At 41.2% G+C, this 25034-nt stretch overlaps 1 protein-coding gene across 3 annotated transcripts in view; it reads right to left on the bottom strand.

Moving 5' to 3' along the window:
- FRMPD4 (FERM and PDZ domain containing 4) overlaps positions 1-22888 on the bottom strand; it is a 507120-nt gene extending 484232 nt beyond the window's left edge. The window contains exon 1 of one of the 3 annotated variants that reach the window (XM_070502473.1): positions 22722-22888. In XM_070502473.1, coding sequence (XP_070358574.1) covers positions 22722-22753 — 32 coding nt within the window. In that variant the 5' untranslated portion in view covers positions 22754-22888. Of the gene's footprint in view, positions 1-21496; positions 21667-22721 lie in introns of those variants that run through there. The other 2 variants (XM_044764388.2, XM_070502476.1) reach the window with 2 other exon arrangements.
- Between the last annotated feature and the right edge of the window lie 2146 nt (positions 22889-25034).

Raw genomic sequence — 25034 nt, 5'->3', positions numbered from 1 at the left:
TCTATGCATAAAACCACTTCTGCAAGTGAGACCAAATCCCATGAGATTGTAAAAATGGCTCTTATAAGCCAAACATTGGAACCCCTGATAATTACTTATATGATCTTAATTCCTTTAAAACAGTACTACCTCTCATTCTCGCTGATGTAAAGCTGCTGAAAAGCAATCAAAGGCAGGCCTGTGTCTTCTGTACGGTCCCATCAACATTTAGTGGTTGCTTAGGAAAGAGTAGTACATTTACAACCAATAATGTTTTTCCTACAAACGGCACATTCTGGAGCCAATGAAGTCATTTTTTGGAGAGTACTATCTTAGAGGCAAAGGAATAGCACACTGGCAAGTGTAAACACTGCCCCGCACTGCACTAAACCCTAGTAGCTCCAATTCACCTGCGTCAGGGGACTTCAAATGAAGGCTGCTGTCACAATTAAACTTTGAAACCACAAGGTCTTAAGCACCACTTTCTTCTTCAACAAGGTCACTGGAACCAATAAAGCCAATTGTGAAAAATTATGACAACCAAGAATGATCAAATAATGATGGGCATATAAGCAAAAACATCAACAATAATAATGTTAGGCTGGAAGAGTGGGAAACATGGGGAGAAACACCACTCCAGAGAAGGAGAAGGAATAATTGGAATAGTTTATTTTGCTCAAAGTCCTGGGGAAATCTCACCAACAAATATCATTAGATCCCGGATATCTCTGTTGCAGGCCACCCACACACTGGGGAGGTTAGAGTCCCTAATTGGAAGCTAATGGCTCCATTTATCATTTGGAAATCATCTTCTAACAACCATCTATTTCATTTTCACCTGAGCACAAAAAATGTGTCCTCTCTTCCTTCCTTCCTTCCTCCTCCTTTCACAATATGACCTAAGGAGGAGGCATCAAAAGATGTTACTAGTGGGGCCGGCCCGGTGGCACGGCGGTTAAGTTCTAACATTCCACTTCGGTGGCCCAGGGTTCGCTGGTTCAGATCCCGGGTGCGGACATGGCACCGCTTGGCAAGCCATGCTGTGGCAGGCGTCCCACATATAAAGTAGAGGAAGATGGGCACAGGTGTTAGCTCAGGGCCAGTCTTCCTCAGCAAAAAGAGGAGGATTGGTAGCAGATGTTAGCTCAAGGCTAATCTTCCTCAAAAAAAAAGGGAAAAAAAAGATGTTACTAGTGAGATATGCACACGAAGATGAAGGAAATTCTTACTTAACACAATGAATCTGGACATTTCAGCACCGGAGAAATTCACAAAGGTGAAGACTGTAGCTGGATAAGGTCTATGGCTCATCATAACATTTGAAACTAGAGGGTAAAGAAATCTACCAAATTTCACTGTTTTGCAACATAAGCAGATCATGTGTTGGGTCAAGAAGGAATCTCCCTGACCTGAAAATGCCATGTTCACGACAGGGAGGGGGACATGCCACCCGCTAGGGGTGGAAGTGGAGGAGTCTTCCCAGGGTTGCCTGGGACTAGATCCCAGATGCTGCCGTCAGGGTGTCTGTGGTGGGCAGTGAATCCCAAAGCATATGTTATCACCACTAGTGACTCACTGCTGCACAGACTAACTTTCCTTGGCACTCGTGGTCCTCAGTTTCAAGGGCACTAATTGTAAATGTCACTGAAAACGATAAACAGGAAGCAAGTCACCAAAAAAAAAAAAAAAAGCATCTACTTATAGAGCAGTCTGGATTCGATTTACTACTGCACCCTGAGTGGGGAATCTGGTCTTCCAACAAACAGTCCTCACACAACCGCATCTGTTCCAAGGAGAAGGCGCTGCAGGAATCTCCAAGCCTCTGTTCCTACAAGGCTCTTGATGTTGTTCTAGGAAACCATCAGCAACTTTCTTGGGCTTTATATGGTGTTGCCCAAAAGGACCAGACAATTCCACCTAATCAATGCTGAGTTCTACATTGTTCCCAACTGGATAAACATTGTTAAATGTGAGAAACCTCTTCCCACCCTACAGGTAATTATACATGCCACTGAGAATTCTTAATGAGACCCTCTACCAGTTATTCCAGGAGGAAAATAACTAGTTTTACCTGCAATTTCAGATTACCTCCACAATGCAGACTTTTTGATATTCTCTGACATCTCATGACAGCTATTGTTCTTTTGAGTAGACTGCATTCATTTAATTCAGAAACAAAATGTACAAAGGCAGTATAGTTCAAAGGAATGAAGGGGATATGTAACAGGACGGTTATCTAGAAAGAAGGTTACTCAGGGTTTTTGGAATGCCTAATTGCTCTATTTCCTTTGGTGGTGATAACAAAAATAATTCCGCTGTAAAAGATAGGGAGAAAGCCCTTTCTTTAATATCCACATTATCGGAAATGAGGTCACCAGTGTTTGATTCTATAACCCTGGAAATATATAAAATACAACAAAGAATATAAATATTCTCTTTGCTATAAGATAGTATTATTATTTAAAAAGGCAGCTCCATGTGATCATAAGAGGCAAATGACTACAGCACCTCAAAGTGTATTAATTTCTGCAGTACACATAGTGGTTACAAGTAGGGACTCTGGAGCAATGGTCACATCCCGAGCCTGCATCTGCCTTGGATAGGTTAGTACTCATCCTCTCTGATGCTCAGTGTCTCCCTCTGCAAGTAGGAATAACAATAGAACCTCTCTCTCTAGGTTGTTGTGAAGATAAATACCGGTGCTATTGTTGATAAAATGCCTATCAAAGTGCCTGGGGACACAGTAAGCCCTCAATACATTTTAGGTAATCATGGTAGTTAGACGCAGCAATTGCAGCAGGAGGAGGACGAGGGGGAGGAGGTAGCAGTTAGGAGTAATATCACCAAAAGGTGTTGAAAGAGGTAAAATAATTACTAATATAAATAGTAAGAAGTAGTATTAGTAATAAAATTACAGAACTAAGCAACAATATTAATATTAGCAACGATATTACTAATATTCTTATTAATACTAATACTATTTCTAATAATATCATTGGTGATTAGCAATACAAAGAGCATTACTATTACCAGTAGCCATAATTATACTAATATTCGAGGCCCTGAAAATCATTGCACAGTCAATAAAAATAATGCAATAGAAAACTAAACTATTTTGTACTGGAAATTATCATTTCTTTCAGCCACAGGAGTATTCTAAAGAGTGTGATACCCATCTGCCTTCCTTTCAAAGACGAAAATCGCATCTTGGAGAGCATTAGGAAAAAAGAGAGCAATCTTCATGCAGGTAAAAGAGAATGAAATCCACAGAGGAACCATTAAAGTAAGGGTTATTTATGAATTGTGTAGATTACCAATGAGGAGAAAACGTTACTGTGAAAAGAATAAAGGAACACACCTGAAACAGAAAAAAAAAAGAGCATGTTACTCTAGCAACAATAGTTGCTAAACTACAGTCAATTCTTGATTACCTAGAAACAAGCTATCTGGTTTGAGAATGATGCTGGTCAAAACACTCTGCAAAAACATCCACATGTGCTATCGGAACTTTACTACAAGGAACGGAGTCCGCTTTGTGTTACTGGTAACCACCTGCACTGTCCTGGTGTGGTAAGTTCCCAGACCGCATTTGCTTTATAAATGTGAATTTGTTTCAATGGGATTGATACATCAGGGAACAATTTGAGTAAACGCAAATTTCCTGTTTGCTGATACACAGCTTCCTCTGGGAGAAGCACTATGAACTCAGAAAACTGCACCCAGCTGAACAGAGCTGCACAGGAATACACAACACGTGTGCATACACAACCCCCAACATCCACAGCTCCCTCTGTTCACAGCATGTGTTAGGAGCCACGTCCATCTACACTTGCTGTTACAACCTCCCCTCTGATTTCAGCCCTTCACAGTGCCACACAAGCAGCAACCCTGCCTCCACCCCCTTCCACAAGCCAACTTCAGGGATCTTGGAGGGAAAGTAACAAAATGCATTGTAGTATTTGTGTATTTCTTAATCATTTAACTTGTGTAAAACTGTGCTATCACTTTTATCAGGTTCTTATCTTTTTTTTATTGTGCCACTGACAACATTTTTTAATATTTTAAATGCCATGCCCTTCACCCATTTTCCCCATAAGCCTGGTGGTTTTTGTTACACACCTTTGCAGTTGTGCTATAATTTCAAGAACGCATGTGTTGCATTATAGCAGAACTGACTGTATGTGTCTTCCAAATCTTCCCCAGTATAAGGGAGAGATGTTACTGCCGAACTTCTCTAAAGGAGGAACATAGAGCATGGACACAGACTTTGGTGTCCTAGTGCAACTGTCGAGGGGACCTGCAACAGTCCCTGAGATGGAGACTTTCTCACCCCTCAGAGAACAGGGCACTGAGAGGGCAGCGAGCTCTTACAGGAGTATGAAGAGGCAACAACAATGAGAAAGCTCTTGGAACTCCCGAAAGGACTCTGGTCACTAGACCAGTTCCCCTTACACACGATACCCACGAGACTACGATTCCCAGCATTTCATGTCGTTAGATCAGCCTCAGAACAAGTTCTCACTAACGGATGAGAGCAGAGGTGAAACTTGTGCCTTCTCTGCTCTCTCCTCCTTTCAAACTCCGCCTGCTTTATGCAGACAAGCATGATGACTTAGAGGCTGCATACTGAAGGTGACAGATCCACAAGACAGAAGGAATTTAGGTCCCTATATCACCACTTGGGGGAAATCTTACAAGAGCAAGACGTGAACGATTTTGGTACTGGAGACATTACACATTTCTGAGTTGTTTTGTTTCAGCAGCTTTACCTTAACTTATTAAATCCAGATGGGCTGGCCAACAGAGGCTGCCTGAGCACTTGTATCCTGTTCTAGCTTAAATGTTAAAGGTAATGCAGGAGCATTTTCAGGAGTATTCAAGAAGTCTGTGCACTTTCTATGCAACAGCTTCTCTGCTAAGTGTAGGGGTTAGATAATGGTGAATAAGACAGTCGCTCCTTTCAACGAATTTAGTCTAGCAGGGGAAACAAAGACATGAGTGACTACAAAAGACAGTTACAGAGCCAGCAATTCTACTCTTAGGAATATGTACAACAGAAATACATACATATGATCATCAAAAGAAGGCCCAAGAATCATTAGGACATCTCTGTTCAATGTAAAAACTGGAAACTCTGCCAAAAATAAATTGGGGATCTACATACAATGGAATACTATACAACAATGAGAAGAAATGAACTACAACTGCACACAAACATACATGAGTCTGGTAAACATTAATTGAGCGAAAGAAGCCAGACACATTCATGTGATTCCATTTGTATTACGTTCAAAGACAGGCCAAACGGATGGTGATAGAAGTCATGATAGAGGTTAACTTCAGGAAGGTTTCCAAGGAGGGCCACTGGAGTTCAAGTTATGTTCCAGTTCTTGGACTGGGTGGTTGTCCCATGGTATACTCAGTTTGTGAAAATTTATTGAGTCTACTCACTTATGATTTAACTGTAAATGACTATTGTCCTTCAATACACAGTTTGTTAAAAAATAACAAGTGTTACTTTCGTTAGGACAGCAGTTTGAAGAAGGTATATTAGAAACTCAAAGATTCAATGTGTCCACAGTGTCAACTGCACTGATTTAGGCAAGTGAGAGGCAAAGATTTTTTTCTGGTGGGACGTTTACAATTACGGCGACCTTCTACCTACTTCCTCATCTTGTAGCTCAGTCTGATAACCTTCAATTCAAACAACAAATTCTTTATTTACAACCTAAGTACACCCTCAAGCCTTAGGTTCTGAGTCCTCAGGAGGCACATCTACCCAGATACTACAAAGAGTACAAGCAGAATTACGGGGAAAATGGATTTCTCTGCTAATGATAACATCAATTTTTTTCAATAACTCTCCCTGTCTACCCTCCCTCCTTTTTCCTTTCCCCCTCTTCATTTTTGCCCTCTCACTCTCTATCTACACACAGAAGCACATGCACACACATACATATACAGTAGGTTTATCTTCTACAAAAATCTAATACAGTCATACCTCTTGACTCACTGAGGCAAGCAATGGCTGTATGGTTCAAAAGGCTTAGGCCACTTCAGATGCAAGAGAAGATTCTTTGCCGCTCAGGTCCTGTCATGAAATCAATACATGGCCATCTCCAGGGCTCACCATTTCTGTACTGGTTGATGTGTGTTACTTAGAACCCTTTCAGGACAGAAACCATCTTAGACTAGATTAAGAAAAAACAAAATATTGGTTTGTACAAGTAAACCTACCAAGGTGTAGTAGCCTCTGACACAGCTGGATCCAGAGCTCAGATGCCACCAGAGTCCTTTCTCCCAGCCTCTCACTAGATGCTGACTCAGGCTCTTGGGCAGAGGTCCCCTGGGAGGGCACCTATGGCTACAGGGAACTCTGGGCTTACATTCTTCAAGTTGTCACTATAGAGGAACAAAGCCCTTCCTTGCAAGCTCAAGTTCAAAAAACTCTGGGCAAGAGCTCTCATTGGCTCAGTTTGAGTCACAAGGGCTGATGCTCAACAGCCACTCCCATATGCTATGGTTGGCATGGGGAAGAAAAAGTGCCCAAAGGAAGAGGAGTGGTTTTCCAAGAGGAGGGAAGACTTCCCAGGAGGGGAAAAATCACACATCCACGACCCTAGTGTTTTTCAAACACGGACTACAACTTATTAGAGGGGAAAAGATCGTGAAACTACTTCAGTGGGCTGCACTCAGCAAAATTAAAAAAATGAAAAAGGATAAAACAGAACAGAATCAGATTGTACCTAACTCAATACCATTTTGTGAAACTTCTGTTTTAATTACATGTCAGAGTGTGTGTGTGTGTGTGTGCGTGCGCAGTATACGTGTGTACTGAGTAACAATGGAAAACAAATTTCTTACTGTGAGTTTTGGTTTAAAAAATATCAGAGTGCTACAATACTCTAGGCAATCATCAAACACCAGATTTGTTTAACATATAAGCATCTATACCTACCTATCCATAGGAATGCTTAGTATATATTTCATACCTATCCTCATGCCTTCATTTAATGTGATTAAGGCTACAGACATACAAAAAAGTATAGCTGAGACATTTTTATTATGAACTATCACACCTTATTCAATCAATGAGAAAATGGTTAGGAATAAGAAATGCAGACTTGTAAATTTCTTTTCAATAACACCCAAACAAAAGTGCCTAATAAATTGGTCTTATTAGAAACACCAAGAAAATTATTTTAAATTACTTAATTTGTTTATAATTATCTTTAAAAACTTACTTTCAATCACACAATTAATACATTCTTGTTGGAAATAATTTCTTCATTACAGAACAGCATGAAAGAAAAGACCTTTTCAGTTCACGTAAACTCAAATCCTGAAGTATATGGAATGCAGGGAAGTACATTTCCCACTCATGTAAAACTCCGGCACCATGAGCTGTTCCTCATCAGGGCAACCACTGTCATCAGCCGATGAGTCAGTCCCTAATTATCAGGTACCCATGTAACCATCCCTTTCTGGAGATCAATTTAGCAAATCCTCTCTGCTCTCCAGAGCTTGTGATTTGGTTGCCTAACCAAAGTCATTTCCTCTCCTTCTCTCCTCCCAGAGTCTCAATTTTGCAGAGGTATCAGATAGCCATATGCTGGGCTGGGGGTGAGATGGGAGTAGCGAGAGCTGAGGCCCTCTCCCACACTAGAAACAGACTCTGAATTAATACAAGCCAGTGTTTGTCAGTGTCGGGGTACCACTGCTATTTTGAGTAGGAGAACTCTTCATTATACAGAACTGTTTTGCTCATGTTAGGATGCTTGGTATCCCTTGTCTCTTCCCACTATGTGCCCCTAAGACCCCTGCCGCCAACATTATAAACAACTAGAACACTCAGGGGCAGCATTGCCCAACACACGCTTCCCATCTCCCATTGAGAACCACTGTTTCTCTAAACCAGGGGTTGGCAAACTTTCTCCATAAAGGGCAAGACAGTAAATATTTTAAGCTTTGTGGGCCATATGATCTCTGTTGCAACTACTCAACTCAGCCATTGTAGTGCAAAAACAGCTGTAAATTATATGTAAATGAATGGTCATGGCTATGTTCTAATAAAACTTTATTTACAAAAACAGGTTGTGGGCTATATTCAGTCCAGAGAGCATAGTTTGCCAGTGTCCGCAAGCTTAAACCAGCCATGGTGATTCCCCTCACCAGGCAGAGTTAAGAAAGACATGGGACACCGTGATAATTGTGAACAACGCAAGATCAAGGGACTCTGCTATAAGCTTTCTGGGAAAGTTTTCCACACTCTCAAAAAGGGAGGCATGGAAAGAACATGCCCTGCTCCTTTCTCCTCACGTTTGTCTTCTTTGTGTGAAGATATGATAGCTGGAGCTACTGTAGTCACTTTGTGACCACAAGAAGTGCAGTCTACATGCTGAGATGGCATATGAAAAAGATGACAAAATTGAGCCCTTGAATCCAGTTAACCAACCCTAAAATGACCCTACCTCTGGATTTCTCATGTGACAGAATCAACTGTCCTCCTCTTTAAGCTATTTGTAGTTGTGTATTCTATTACTTGCTGCTGACAGCATCCTAATGAATACACTTTCAATTTCATCATAAACCAGTAAGGGTCATATATTTCTACCAGAAAATAAGTATGAGCCAGAAATCCAGAAATGAACATCTCATTGCCCTTTGTCTCAGCTTCTGCAAAAGATGTTCCTCCATGATTAAAAAAAAAGAGCCACACAAGGAAAATACTAACAGCCACCCCGAACCCAGTCATATGATGCCTGGAGCTATGGCAACCACTTTACACCCATGAGATAACAAGCACGAAGCTGGTGGAACAGAGAGAAGGAAAGAGCATGACTCAATGAAGCCCAATCCAGGAACCACCTACCTCTAGAATATACTGTTTAAGCCACAGTTAGTCAAGCATTCCTTGACTTGCAGCTAAAATATCCTAACTGATAAACTCATATAAGAAACTCGTAATAAGAAAGCAAAATAAGGATGGCATTTTTAACCTGAAAACATAGAAGCCGTTTAGGTTATACATGAACTACTAAGTACAGGTGTTCCTAAATAAACTACCCACACTGTAGTCTACTTCCTAGGAAGCAGACATAGTAGGATAACCTAGTAGGGGTGGCCCAGGGTCCACATCCTCTTCTGTTTCTTCCATCCTCTTAAGCAAACCTACTTTTCCAGTGTGGTTGCCACACTTTCCCGCAAAGCATCCACCTGTCACAGCAAAGCAACCAGTGGACAAACGAGAAACAGCTGATCAGCCTTTCGCTTTGACTCCTTTACTACATAGCATGTGTGGGTGATTCCTTGTGTTTTTATGTCTTTCCTCTTCGTGGGAAAGAAAGCAAGCATGGCTTGCTGCCCGGCAGGAGAATATAAACATTTACAACACAATTCCTATTCAAGTTGTTTAAAATCTATTTGGGAAGAGGAAGGATTGTTCACAGTAGGAACAATTATACAGAGAATCACCTGTAAGTGCAAAGTGATATTGTCTAACCTCCCATTTATGCAGACTTTCAAAAAAAAACAAGAAAGATAAATATATTTATATATCTAAATCTGTATCTACATACTCATTTGTAATTCTCTTCCCATCAAGAACCACTTGATATTTGATGACGTAGGGCAGGGTTAGCAAACTTTCTGCAGAGGGGCAGATATTTTGGGCTTCATGGGTCATCTGGTCTCTGTAGCACCACTCAGCTCTCCCACTGTATGGAGAAAGCAGCCATAGACAATACATGACGGACATGGCTGTGTGCCTATAAACTTTTATTTATGGACACAAATTTGAATTTCATATAATTTTCACATGTCATGAAATCTTCTTTTGATTTTTGGGAACCGTTTAAAAATGTAAAAACCATTCTTTATACAAATCAGCTTTATACAAACACAGGTTTTTACCAAACCCTGATCCCTCACCTAGGACACAGGAAAAAATTTGAAATGACTTCTAGGTTAGCATTAAAACTATGAATGAAGTCCAGTATAGTTTTATGCACGTATCTTCTTGCATCCAGATGATCTTTTACAAATGTTAACACATATACCTACAATCGCTGGATTATTTGATTAAACACATCACTATATTCTAGATAACAAAAGCTTATGGAGTTATACACAACCACATAAGTATTAAAGTGAGATAAACTAAAGGATTAACCAGTAGAGAAGGATTAGGCACTTTACTGCCTCCTATGTGTGTTTCATCAACTTAGCTAAATAGCACTCTATTCTTCAGCTTGTCAACATGATCCCAACCAGAAAGCCAAATTATGAACTAATGGCAGCAAATCAAATTACAGTCCGAAAGGAAACATCCATCAGTATATCCCCAGAAATTGGTTCTCCAAAAAACACCAAATGGTCCCTGTTGGTGAATGAAATATTATCAGAGGATAAGATCTTTAGGATTGTTGTCAAAAATTAATAAAACTTAAGTTTAAAACACATACACATTCCTTGTTGGGGGGTGAGCAACAAAAGAAAAGTATTTTTTCTGCTTATATTCATATCAGAGAAAGCCTGATCTAGATATCAAAACTGAAGGAATTTTGCTTCAGAGTACTCAATTCTATACAAAATGAGACCATTTTTAGAATATATGATCTTCCGGCTTTATCTTAATTTGCTAATAAAAACTACCATTAAAATTTTATAGATCTGAAATTTCTATTACACTTTTTTGATATATATCCTTAACATAATAAACTAACTCTATGTTTTATTCATTCTAAATAGCAAAAACTAAGAAATTATAGGTTAGAACTAAGTTAGCAATTTATATTTTCATCTAGGACTTATTTTTCAACATTTTATCACATTTTGGGGGATCATATTTACCCAATTTTCTCTCTTTTGTCTAAGTAAACTTTCTTCTCCTCCTACCTCTCCCCATTCTAATAACACCTTTTTTTAGTTTCTTATGTATCTTTTCAGCATTTTTAATGTAAATACAAGCATACTTACTGTTGCATAATTTACTATGTTCACTTCATAAATATATCCTGAAGATCACTCTTTATCACTGCACCGAATGTTCCCTTGTTCTTTCTGTTCGACAGCAGCATAGTGTTTCATGCTATTTTAATCTAAGTTCCCACAGATGCATTTCTTAGAATTTGCTTATTCTATGGTAAAACGATGGAAGTTTAGAAACAGAATTAAACTTAGAGGGAATATCGCATAATTTTCCATTTTAAAAACGCAAGAAAACAAAAGTTTGACTTGCTAAAAATCCAGCTGATGCTCTAACCACCATTATTCAAACTTTCCCATCACCAACTGCTTCAAGTCTTGTCATTAGGTTAACTTCCATGACAAATGCTGCTTGTCAACTTCAATACCTTTGAGAAACTAGAATGCCCATAATTTTAGCATAAAATTTGAATATCATTTTAATGGCATCTCAAACAACCTTCTGACTTTTATGAGTTTTGAAATACTCAGTATGCTATTGTTAATGTCATAAAAGATATGCCCATGAAATCCAAAGGCTTCGTTGCAAAGATATTCATTACATTATTATCCAAAGCAAAACACTGGAAATGATCTAAATGTTAATTAAATAGGAAGCCATTCAGTAAACTATGGTATATGAAGAATTTTTAATGATATGGACACATAATATTTTTTAAAAATTTAAGTACAGAATTGTGTATATATATTAATTATGTAAAATAGATGGAAAGGTTAAAGAAAATTGATAGTGATTATATCTGGCTGGTGGAATTTCAAATATTTATATATTTTCCTTTATATATTCTATATTTTCAAAACTTTTTACAATAAATTTATCTACCTTTACAATCAGAAAAAACATGTTAAAAACTTGTTGATATTATTATTTGGACCTCTGGATTTATGTGGGTATCCTATCGCTTTTTTGAAATTCATATATACTTTTTAAAAGTTAATATATTCCTAGGGTTCAAAAATCAAAATAAAATAAAAATATAAAGTGTGGGGGACCCACCCATGTCCCCTATCTATCCAGCCCTCTCAGAAATAATCTCTTGTATGACTGATTTACAGAGTTAAATACTATTATTAGTTTATTGTGCATCCTTCGGATCATTTTATGCAAACACAAAAAATATATATATTCAATCCCCCGTCCTTTTTAGTTTTGTACCTTACTATTTTCACATAACAATAAATATATCCAAAGATCTTTCTAGATCACTGCATAGAGCATTTCCTTGTTCTTTTTTCCCCACAGCTGCACTGCATTTCATATTAATTTTTAAGCAAAGTTCTCATGGACCCATTTCTTAAAATTTACTCATTTGGTATGATATTTCAAAACAGCAATATAAAAACTAGCTCTAGGTTAAATATGTGCACTTTGGCAAGACAATACCTTTCACTAAGTATAGTGAGTATTTCACTTCCTATTTCTTTATTTCCTTTTCCCAATATACTGTAGGAAAGAAACCCTGATCATGGGGTCTTTAATATCACATTTAATTACACAAAACTCTCATGATCGAATCTTTAAGTATGTTACAAACATCAATTCTCTCCTGGCAGTAGAAAAATAATGTGTATAATTGGAGAAGACCAGGATTTTCAGGACTAGAAGGAAGGGAAAGAAAACGAATGTGAGAGGATCTGGGCCCAGATACAGGCTTGGGTCCCAAGCTCCAGGGATGAGCAGGAGTTCACTGCTGAGTGTCCAACAGGCACAATACATGAGCACTGGCAGCACATCCTAAAAGTCAGGGCACTCCGATCTGCTGAATGAAGTACAGAAGCAGGCACATTGTGCTAACATGACTTCATGCGGAATGCAGTGTGGTTTCACTCTGATTGATTCCTAATGCACCAAATACTTAACATCTACTCTGGACCAAAGAGGTTTCACATAAAGGGGGTTTGCCCTAAAGAGCTCATAAATGAGACACAATCCCAAACTGGACTCGATTATAACACAATACGTAGCAGTCAACTATTGCTGCAATAATGCTGCATAACAAACTTCCCCAAAACTCAGGGTCACCCAACAATAAGCATGTTTTCATGCTCACAGCTTTGCAGGATGGTGCTGTGCCACATGAATCTAGCTTCTGGACCAACAGGGTAACCCAGGCAGTTCTCCATTAGCAATGTTAGAAGCAAAAAAGAAATGCACACTGCCTTGTAAGGCCTTCTATCAAAACTGATACTGACTCCTGCCCGTGTTCTATTGGCCAAAGCATGTCACAAGCCCAAGAGCCACGGGGCAGGGAAGGACACTCCACCTCTAGCAAGAGGAACTGTAATGTCACATAGTAAAGGCTTGAATTCAGGGAAGGTTTAAAAATTGGCAAAAAAAGTGCAATCTCCCACATAACGAAGAAATGCTATGATAAAGATAGAGCACGAGATGCCCAGCAGAGACAGGGCACACAGCTGGACTAACTTTCCCAGCTGCCCTCGCAGTTATATACGGCCATGGTTCTGGTTAATGGAGCGTGGGTAGAATGATGTACTTTAATTCCAGCCATGGCCCTCCAAAACCTCCCACCCAGTCTTCCCCCATGTCTCTCCCCTCATCTGTCAGCTGAACCTTAGAGGGCAGGGCAACCTTGAATCTCATATCAAAGAAGAGAGAGCCTCTGTCTTTCAAGTTCTCTGACTGAGCATGTGTAGCAGAGCTCCCTCACTCCTTCAGGAACACCTGTGTGGGGCTCCAGGCGAGCAAGAAACAAGCCACTACAAATTGAGGGGTTAATCTGCTAAAGCAGTTAGATGATCTTAACTAACAAAAGATGCTGGTCAAGCCACTTCACCCAGGACAGGGGAGTTGGAGAAGGCTGCACAGAACAATCTTAGATTACAAACTGAAACATAAAAGACAAAGAGTAGTTTTCTAGGTGAAAAGGGGGCGAGATAAAGATTGTTCCAGATGAAATGAAGAGTCTATGTAAAGGCTCAGAGGTGTGACACCATTTAGGACTTGTAAAAGGTTCAACATAGTTAGAGGTAGGGGGGTGTGTGTGTGTGTGTTTGTGTGTGTTCGGGCGTTGAATAGGAAGTTAAGGCTGCGACGGCGAAATAACAAGTGTCCACAAATAAGATACCCAAAGGAAACAGGGGCCAACTCTAAAAGGGTGGAGATAAAGAATGAGGATTTTTTCCCTATGGGCATTAAGGAGCAAGGAGACAGAGAAGATAGAGAGGATCAGATTTTCACTTTAGAAAGCTTCTAAATTAACCTCCAAGTGGTATAGTAAGTCCTAACAGGTAAATGCCCCAGAGGGGCCTGGTAGGGTACAAGTGCCCCTCAACCACATCTACCCTTCCCCCTCCCAGAAAAACAGGCAGACACCCAGGGCGCAGCTCAAGCCCCAGAGGGGAATTTGAGTACTGGGCAGTGAGATCAAGGAAGAACAGTAAAATTCTCCTGTCAAGGGCAGAGAGTAAACACTTTAGGCCTTGCAAGCCATGTGGCCTCTGTCACAACTATTCAACTCTGCCAAAAGCAGCCACAGACAATACATAAATAAACGAGCACGGCTGTGTTCCAATAAAACTTTATTTATAAAACTGGTAGACAGCTATTATAAGTAAATAAAAATAAAAGTAAACAAATCAGGTGGCTATAGTGCGCTAACCTGTGCCCTAGGCCAGAGAGGGGGGCATTGCCCTGAGCCACAATGTGACAAAACTAATCCCAGACTTCACCCACTGTGTACCTGGATTGCTAACTTCCCCTGCCCCAGGGTCCAGACTGGTGACCAGGAATGTGAATTTCATAAGAGACAAGCACCCTGGACCCCAGTTGGAGAGGCCACTGTGAAGTCACCATGGTTGGACGTAGGATCCAATGCTGAACAGCCTCAAATCAGCCAGATGGCTTCATGTTCTCCACCACAGCAGTCTTCCACCAGTTCAATAAGCATTCCAATTAAATATATAAATAAGCTCCTTCCTACATTCATTGAACGAATTTTAACATTAATTTTATGAACTTTGGCTCATTGTTTACTTTAAAGCTCATCTTTGTGAGATAATTATCATGTTCTTATTTTCAATTAAGCAAATCTCCCACAATTTATGGAACATATGAAAAACAACCAAAATAAAAATTAAAACCCTATAGTAAATTGTAATTGTAGGGAAATTGCTTTTCCTTTTCAAACTTGAGAAACATTTCTTTCATAAAAATGATAGTGTTTTCCTATCATTCAAAAAGGACTTCCTAAAATAAAAACTTACTGACATCTATAAAAACCCATTTTAGCATAATCATAATTTTGCTTGTTGAGCTTATAGCAGTAAAACACAGATTTCTTAGAAGTCCAAGTTGATGAATTTTTAACCATCAATCACAGAAAAAAAATGCTTCAAATGTCAAAACAGAAATAAAAGTTTATTCTCAGAGACCTAGTCCAAGGGCAGGCCATTTATTTGTAACTTAGGTACTGATCATGATAACTGTTTGGCTGAACAAATTATGGTAATTTATTTGAAGGAAGTATTAGAATGGGTTGTATATGACTTTACTAATTATTTAGTATAGAGTATTTATCGTATGCCAAATTCTATAAACCATTCCTGAAAATATATTTCTAAAAGAACAGTTCAGGCAGGAAATCCTTGTCATCTTTTTGCCAGGAAAAAATCGGAAAGTTAACTTTGTTATCTAAAAGTAAGGCTTAGATTTCTTCAAGATAATTTTCACGGCATAAGTACATAATGATCCAAATTGCTCAGGAGCAAGGCAGCGTACTTTTGATATGTTTTTGCTAAGAAGAACTACAGGTAGTTTAGAAGTTTTCATTACAATGCTCTCAATCAAATCATAAGAAAGTTGGGTTATACTCAACCCCAAATTAATACAGTCCTCTGCCTACAATGAAATCCACTTATCTAGTTTTCTTTCCATTTGGAAAAAGATTAATGAAGGTCATCAGCCATTAGGACCAGATGGCTCAAGTGTACTGTAAGGAAATACCAGGCATTCTCCTGTGGACTTGTTTATCAGTTCTTCGGCACATGTCGGTTGAGACTATACAAGTATTATTGTTCATTCTCTTTCCATCCATGTTAAACTAGAAGCGTAAGAGCCTGTGGAAGGCAAGCATCACTCTAACAGGTAACTCTCCAGCCCAGAGAAAGCAGGCTAACTTAGTGACCAAAGAATAAGCATGCAAAAATTATCCCCAGTGCAACAGATAGCAAGAAGGCAGTTATATTCACTCCTAATGGTCAGTGTTCCAACAGTTAAATAGATAAGAGATCATAAGTTTAAATAAAAATAAGGTCTACATTAATTGGGAATGCACACTGGTGAATTCATGTACTTAATGTGCTAAATTTGACATGTGTTGACAAAGTTTCTCTCCTTAACCAAACTCTAGCCAGGCTCCTCTGAGCTCTTTCTCCACTAGGCCTCAACCTTGGCCTATAAAGACCTGAACAAACACTGACTTAGCTCCTAACAGCTCAAGGCCACATCCCTAGGATGACTCTAGTCCCTCTAACATGCCTGCCTGAGAAAATTCAAGGCTGCCAGAAGAATTTACTGTTCCTTCTAGCCAACACCTGAAGATAGGGCCCCTGTCTCCCAGCCTCTGTGGGAGAGGAGGAGCTTAACTTGGATAAGCACCAGTTAGCAAACCCAGATGGGCGTCACAGGGAGCAACACCCCCTTCTCGCATTTTTGTAATTTTTCACTTCCCTGCCTCTACTCAGCCAAGCCTCCCTACTCCCATTCCCTCATTCTCCCTTTAAAATTCCCAGGCACCTCCATATAAATGGACGTTGTGGTGAGTTCACACTGGCCTCTTTTTCCTATTACAGTAGTATATTACTGATTAAAATCTGTCATGACCACTTTAACTAGTGTCTGGCTTTGTTGATCTTTGACAGTGTGTATTTGGTTATACTTGTACGCACACGTGCTGATAAAGTAAAGAAGAGAAAACAGGAAAAGGCATTGTTTAACCCAGGGGTCAGTAAACTGTTTCTGTAAAGGGCCAGATAGTTAATATTTCAGCCTTTGCAGGCCTTCTAAGGTCTCTGTAGCATCTCCTCAGCTGTGCTGTTGTAGAGCAAATGCAGCCATAGACAATACTCAAATGCATGAGCATAGCTGTGTTCCAATAAAACTTCATTTATGGACACTGACATTTTAATTCCATATTATTCTTCTTTTGATTTTTTTGAACCATTTAAAAGTTAAAAAATAAAATAAAATCTTTCTTAGCTCATAGGCTATACCAAAACAGTCAGCCAGCCAGACTTGGCCCATAGGCCATAGTTTACCAATCCCTGGTTTACCCTAATCATAATTTTCTTTCCTTACTATGATAAGGTTTCAAAGTTCAAGATCATTTGATGGAAAGCAAACTCAAAAAATGCTCTCAATTTTTCTCATTGAGCCAAGTATGAAATCAGTGACGTTAAGTCCACTCCTTAAAGATAAATTTCTAGTTCACCAATAATGTATATTCTCTCACAACTAAACTTCCATGGCAAACTCCAAATGAATAATGAACAGTGTGTGTGTGTGTGTATGGACAGAGAGAATGAACAGGTCCATAAGCAGAAAGTGAGAATTTCCAGGGCATGCTTTTAAATTACAAGTAAGTTTCACTGAAGCTGACAATCTATATCAAATTCTGATAGCAAGAAGGTGAAATTCACTTGCCCCAAAGAGAGAGAGAGAGAAAGAGATGCCTGAACCGGTGCCTCGCCTGAAGTAGACATCTGCCTACAGAACCGCTATCGACTAGACTTTCACAGCTGCAAACTAGCAACCCCTGGGAAACTAGAGTTAAATATTCCTAAAACAGGAATCTAGTTCTGTTATGAAACTGTTCATCATTTCACCTCCTGACAGCCACGAAAATCAGCAGAACTCAGAAAGGACTCAGACGATGAGCAAGTAGCATTTTTAATAAAATTCAAATCCAGAGTCTTTGGGAGTTTTTCACTGCTGGCCTCCACAGCTCACTATTATCAGCAACATTCATGCAATTACTCAGGTCAACAAAGAGATGGGAAAAATCTGACCTCTTGCATTGCTTCTTTAACTTGCCTTTTTCTCCAGGAAATGTTTAATTCCGAAAAAGGTAAAGGTAAAAAATAGAAGTTTAGTAACCTCTAAATAGGTTTTGCATAAAAACCTGAGGAAACTACAAATACAGATTTTTTGATTCTTCCTCAAATGCATGACATTTGTAACAAAATTACCGCACTTTATTATTACAAATATTAATCACTGCTATGTGCCACAAAATAACCCATGAAACTATGAGACAATGTAAAATAAAGCAGCCCCCAAATTTACCTCCCAGTATGAGAAATACTCTTCATATTAATAACTGGGACCCAATCATTATTTCAAAGTGTGCTATTTTGCTTAAAGAATAGAAGTGAAGTCAGTCTATTCAATCCACGAACACATCGCTCAGTTTAATAACACCCCTATGAGTTTTGGGTTTCAAATCACTTCCCTCGGGTGAAGGGGGCATAATCATATGTTTTCCTACTGAACTGCATTTTTCTATAAACACTTCAAAGAGTGCATCTGCTTTACAAATGAAACAGTCGATACAAAGAACAGTAACAATAAAAATATACGCCTATTTTTATACTATTCCTGGTTTATAAGGCAATCATCTGTAATGCTCTCATCTACAAGGATGGAAAGTGATATATAACTGTTACCAAGGAAACAGTGAAATAAAATTGCATGTAAACTATCAAGCAGTTTAATAACCAGAAAATTAGAAGAGCAAGAAAAAAATCTCCAGATAGAAACATGACACATTGTGCCACCCATGATGGACGCAACCAAGGGTCACAATTCAAAAAAGAAGATGTAAAGGGTCAAAACTTGCCAGCTATGCCAATGCTTGGCAGTATTTTTTTTTCAGTGATGAGCATAAGACAGCACTGGGTTCTTGAGGGGCAATCTGAATTCTTATTCTTCACATGATTAAAAGGGCATGGATTCCAGCAACAAGTAGTTAAATGTAGGTACTCTGAAAAGTCAAAATGTGCTGTTTATTAATTCCAGTGTGGATTAGTATTCTCTTGTAATTCTCTGTAATTACCACTCTCTCTACTCACAGATAGGACATTTAGAAAATATCAGGTATGCTTTCTACAGCAAATGCTTTCTGAATTAACATTGAGAAACTCAAGTTCTTGGGAACCAAAGACAAGCCTAAGGCCGGGGGTAACTATGTGTGTTCATCTCTAAACCAAGAGAATTTTAAGCACTCAAGAAACCACGTTGATCAAAGCTAAATCCTTTAGGAAGATTATCCACTCTGAAATCAGGAAAATCCTGCAGTGTAAGCACTTTTATATTTCACCTTTGAGAAAAGAACTTGATTTCTGTAACAGTGTTTAAAACACACACACAGGACTTTATTCCTTCAAGGGCAGAAACAAGCAGCTGCAAACACATGTTTCTGCATGCTGATGACCCTCTACAGGTACTTCTATTTCAGCTTGGGGACCATCACTGAGCTCACACTGAGAAACGAGTAGATTGCCTATGGATGGAAGCTTTCTTAATCGGCACATAAGCTCAGAACATGTGCAGCTTCTCTCTTTAGAATAAACACTCTATTTGGATCACGTTAAGGATAGAAAGTGAAATTCACACTCATTTACTAAATTTTAACCTCTTTTTAAAATAAGATACTAATCCCCCACAGCCTGGCTTGGGTTTTGCAAAAACTCAGATTTGTGAATATCATGAAGACACTCTAGAATTTAGTAAAACGAGTATAAAACATCTTTTCACTGACACACAGCACTGTCCTCTCCCAAGCTCCAAAGTTTAAGAACTAAATCTAGGCTCTAGATGTTTCATTAATCTTATTGTTTAGCATTCGAGGCCACTGAAATCTATCTTGGTTATTTTAAACTACACTACTGGTTGAACTTCTTTCCCTTTGGCCATCTCACTGTCCATCACACATATGGCATCAGGCAATCGCTAAACTGTTGCTCACAGTCATTTCCCATCCACGGGCCACGATTTGACAGCTGCTGATAAACCAGCCACAGGCAGAAGCATGTAGGAAGTCAAGAGAATAGAGGTGTGAAGCCATGGCCCTCTGTGATATCGGCGTGAAACCAAACAATTTGCCACACTATAATCATCCACTGCTTGACATATGTCTTCTGATGTGCCAGGTAACACCTCTTCTCCGTGACAGACATATTTATCCCTCAACTGTATACCTCATGTCTACCCCAACTAAGTTACACTGGAGCCCTTTCCCTGGGCAATCCGCTTGTGACATTAAGACCGACCCACGTAAGTAGAGAGGGAAGGTGGAGACAGGCAAGAAGAACAAATAAAGACCTGTGGATGTTGCAAAGAGGCACATCTGAATGGCCACATCCAAAGTGACTGCTTCTGAAATGTCTCAAATGTAATTCAGCAAAACAAAGTCAATATACATTCCTGACTCGGGCTATCTGAGGCTGCTCATTCTTGCCTGATGCAATCATGCCCCACTGTGACACTAAGGAATGAAGGAAAACCTAGAATTATTCTCTCAGTCTGGAAAGCAAGTCCACACTGTGTCCTGGGAAACACCTACTGTCTACCTCCCAAGGTCCTGGTGGTAAGTGCTGTAAAGAGCTCCCGGGGCAGAAGGCCAGTCCTTCCAGAGATTTGGGCAGAGAAGATGGGGCAAGATTTCCTAAGACTTCTTATACCAGGCTCTTCCCAGTAATGCCACACTGCAAGAAGCACAGACCTACTTTCTGGGTTCGATGAAGACTATGGAAAGGGAAGCAGGGCAGAAGATATAGGACGAATGCTCTGTCCAGGTAATACCTAGGTGGCCAAAAAGTGGAAATGTTCTTCCTCTCTCAGCACTGCTCCAGAAAGCTGCCTGAATTGGTGACTTTTCTTCTGCTTCAACAACATGGCCACTTGGAAGCAAATTTCTAAATCTTTCAAGGCTTAGGACTACATAGTTACCCAAAGAAAGGCTAAAGGTCTTTCTGTTCTGTCTCCATGACTTCAGCATCTAGGTCACTGCTGGGAACACCTGACCGGTTACCTGGGTCAACCTACAAGCTAAGTTTTCCAGGGTGTGGAGGTCTAATGCAAGGGGACGCGGGGTAGCGGGGAACCGACACTTTTGCTCACTACTACTTGGAAAGCAGGTAGCCAAGCTCTAAGCACTTCTGCCTTTGCCTAGCAGTAACAATTACAACCATCTTCTCTTAGTCCTGAATTATACATGTGACCCCAAGTACCACTGGGGCTTTTCCTAAGGGAAAACAAACTGTCGTGAACATTGGCGTGTGCGTGAGGGCGTGTGTATCTGTGTGTGTGTGGTCTACACCCGTGGATACAGAAGCTCCACCAGCCAGTGAGAAATAAGTTGAATGCAGCAGCCCCTGGCCGCCTCGTTGCAGTCCTATCTTAAGCCCCGCTGCTCTCTCTAGCTTTTACTTCTCCCCCAGCCTCCCGAAAAATAAAGCACCAAGTTGCCCACGGCGGTGGCCCTGGATGCAAATGAACCGGCGCAGCCCCTACCTCGAGAGCTTTGCAATCTTCACAAAGCTGAAGACATCCATGCAGGCAGCTGGGGACCCCGAGCGCGGTGGCTCCGTTGCCCCTTCTCAAGCCAGCAACTGCAGCCTAGACAGCCCCATGGCCGGCCAGGACCTCAGCGCACCCCAGGGCTTGAGTGGCGGCGGCGGCGAGTGGCGGCGGCGGCTCGGGAGAGCCCGCACCTGGCGGCGGTGACTGCTACCCCCCTCCGGCCGTGAGCTGCGTGTGCATCCCCGAGCAGGACCATTGATGGGCGCTGGTGTGGGGAAAACTCAATGGAGAGGGGGCCGGGCAGGGTGCAGGGGCGGGGGCGGGGAGCGAAGCCCCGGTTGTTCGCTCCGCCCCGTGCACCCGCCCGGGGGAATGCCGGGCGCCCTGGGCAGTGAGGCCCGGGCGAGGGGCGCTGCTCTGCTCCTGCTCCCCGGCCAGCCGGCCCGGCTGCCCCGTGTGCCGAGGAGCGCAGACTGAGCCGGGAGGCGGCGGGCGAGCCTGGCACACTCGCACGCACCCCTCCCGGCACTGCAGCTGCCTCTCTGCCTCCTTCCCCAAGCCCAGTCCTTTCTCCTCTCCCCACCCCCACCCGCGAGGGTGGGGGGGCTCTCGTGTCACCCGCTGCCTGTTCCTCCAGATCTAAAAGATCTGATCTAACAGTCTTGGGCACACGGGGACCGTGAACACTACCCCCTCCCTCCGCAAACCTAAGGAGAGCTGTGCAACCGCAGGTTGCCCAAAGCCTTGGTTTGTTCCATAAACAAAACTAGCAACCGGGAAGGAGCAAGGATGATCGAGGCTGGATCGTTTGTCAAGGGGAAGGGGAGGGAGATGCCCAATGCAGCTGGCTGGATTTGGAGAGTGCAGGGTTCCCTCTGCTTCCCCTGAACCGCTGGAGAGAGACTAGACAGCCGGGTTAGCTGGGAAGGTGTGTCTTTGGACAGCAGCACCAGGGGAGCCTCAGAGAAATAAGAAAATAAGAACAGGAGGCTTGGGGGGGGAGGGAGGGGACACAGCTGCTTCTTACTAGAGGGGCATAGAGATGAGGGTCCAGGAGCCAGTGGCGCGGAGACTAATTTGAATGGGGTTCAGAATCTAAAGGAAGAGAAGGGAGGAGAAGGAGGGTCTGGCAGGCAGAGCGAGAAGGGAAGGAAACAAAAAACGAAAAACAAGAAACCTTACTCAAAAACAAAACGACGAAAACATAAACACTCACCTTAGGCAGAGTAAACTCCAAGTTGCAGCCATTTAGAACTCTTAGGCTTCTCTTTTACATAATTATCTGGGATAATCACCCCTCTTCATTAACTCAATTCTATCTCCCCGGAGGCTCAGGCTTCTTCGGGTCCCTTTTTCTTGTTCTTTCTCTTGGAGTCTCAAGGCCTCTTCTCCAAAATCCTTTAAATTTTCTCCCCAGGCTCTGTGAAGGTCAGCTGGCTGCACAAAGTGTGTGTTCTCCCACCCAGAAGCATTCACCTGAAGGCAGGGCCACCGCAAAGAAAAGATGCCACCCCCGAAATGTTGGAGGATCTGACCAGCGCGCTTCCAGCTCTCCAAGGGGATTAGGGAAAAGGAAATAGGTTTAAAGTTCCCAGACTTCTGCTCCTATCCTGGTCTGTTGCTGTATTTAAAGTCTTCAGTATTCAAGCCTAGTACTTCCACTTTTTTTTAAAGGCATTTCTTTCAAAAATTAAACATAAAATCAGTAGCAATCTGAAAAATGTAAATGATTTGAAACAGGCACAAAATTACATTATTTAAAACATAAATAGAATCAATTTTCCTTGAGCTTCTTACAGACAGACGAGTTTAATTTCATGAACAGGGTTACTACTCCTGGATCAGAGAAGGCAAGAGGGACCTTGGCTGTTGAACCTCCCTCCCATTGTTTGTGTAAAATACTTAGAGCCCGGGTCTGCACTGTGCTGGATGATTTTTAAAGCACATTTGCATTTGAGTCTCATAGCAACCCTGTCATATAAGTAAGTCAACATGTTTTAAAAAGAGAAATCTTTTCTTTTTTATGCCACAATGTATTCTCAACGTACTAGATAAAGAGATGCGTTGTAAACGTAGATCAGATAAGTTTACTTGTCTGACCAAAACTGTGCAAAAGCTCTCCATTCGCCTTCAAGCTAAAGTTGTACTCCTACAATGACCAACAAAGCCCTAGATGTTTGCCTTTGATCTCTCTGACCTCATCTCTTACTCTCCACCTCCCTCTCCCTCCCCCTGGCCACCACCCCTACACGTAAGGGGCCCCAGCAACACTGGCCTCCTTGCTTTTCTTCAAACTCTGAAGATAGCCTCCCACTTTGGGCTCTTTGCAATGGCTGTTCCTTCAGCCTGGAATGCTCTTCCCTCAGATATTTGCATGGCCAGCTCCTTCACCCCATCCAGTCTTTGCACAAATATCACTTCCAAAAAGCTACTTCTGAAAAGCCTATTTAAAATTGCAAGGCCCCCACACCCTGGACTCCGAGGCCCCATGAACTGTTTTTTTTCCCCTTGTTTCCATAGTGCTTATCACCCACTAGTACATTACATAATTTGTTTTTATGTCTATTATTTGTTGTTTCTTATCTGATTCTCCTGCTAGAATAAAAGCTCCACAAGGGCAGGGGTCTTTATTGTTTGTTTTTCGGGTGTTTTTCACTGATGGGTCCCAAATGCCTAGAACAGTTCCCTGGATGTAGGAGGACCTTAATAAATATTTGTTGAATGAATAAATTTTATGCTCATTAGATTCACAGCCAAACCAACACTGGCCAAGCATCCCCAGTGGGTACTGCTCCCTCTCTGACCTCATTGCTGATGTGTTTCTACCTCCCCACCACTCCTCCATCCCCAGCATCCTTCATCCTCCTTTGGATTGCTAATGATGGCAATGAAGGCCCTCTCATATTCTCCAGTTATTTCCCCCTTCGCCCTTTCTACCTTTCCCGAAGAGAGTGGCCACCAACACTTTCCCTCATCTCTGAGTCAACATCTAGCAGCGCAAGAGCAGCTCTTGATTGGGAAAGGGAAATAAAGCAATGCCTTTGGAGAATGTGTTTTGAAAAAGTGCTTGCTTCGGAGAACAGAATAGTCAGGATGCCCTTAAAAAGATAACCCTATTAATCAAGAATTATTCCAGATAGCAAATAGCTAGTTACTCAACAGTGAAAGTGACAGGAAATAGGCACTATGTTTACTTGTAGAGAGACAGTCTCCCTTCAAGACACCTGGTCTACCTGGAACAGCTTGCTGTTGGGCTTCAATCTGTGCCAATCTGTGCACTCCAGTTATGAATGGTGCAGATGCCCACACTCCACAGCCTACCAGACACCAAGGGAAACAACTCACTTCTCTAGGTCTTTATACTCCTCTGATATATTGATTATCCAGTATGTTCTCTAATGTTGATGTCTTTTTCTAAAGCCAAGAGATTCTCCCCCTCCTCCTTTGTTTTTCATTAAGGCAAAAATGGAAGAATCTGCTCCCTTGAAACATGCTAACACAGCCAGTTTAGCCTTTTAAGCCCTCTTGG

The sequence above is a fragment of the Equus asinus genome, chromosome X, assembly GCF_041296235.1.
Source record: "Equus asinus isolate D_3611 breed Donkey chromosome X, EquAss-T2T_v2, whole genome shotgun sequence".
NCBI lineage: Eukaryota > Metazoa > Chordata > Mammalia > Perissodactyla > Equidae > Equus > Equus asinus.
The sequence above is the reverse complement of the archived record's forward strand: the minus strand, read 5'-3'. Positions and strand labels throughout refer to the sequence as shown.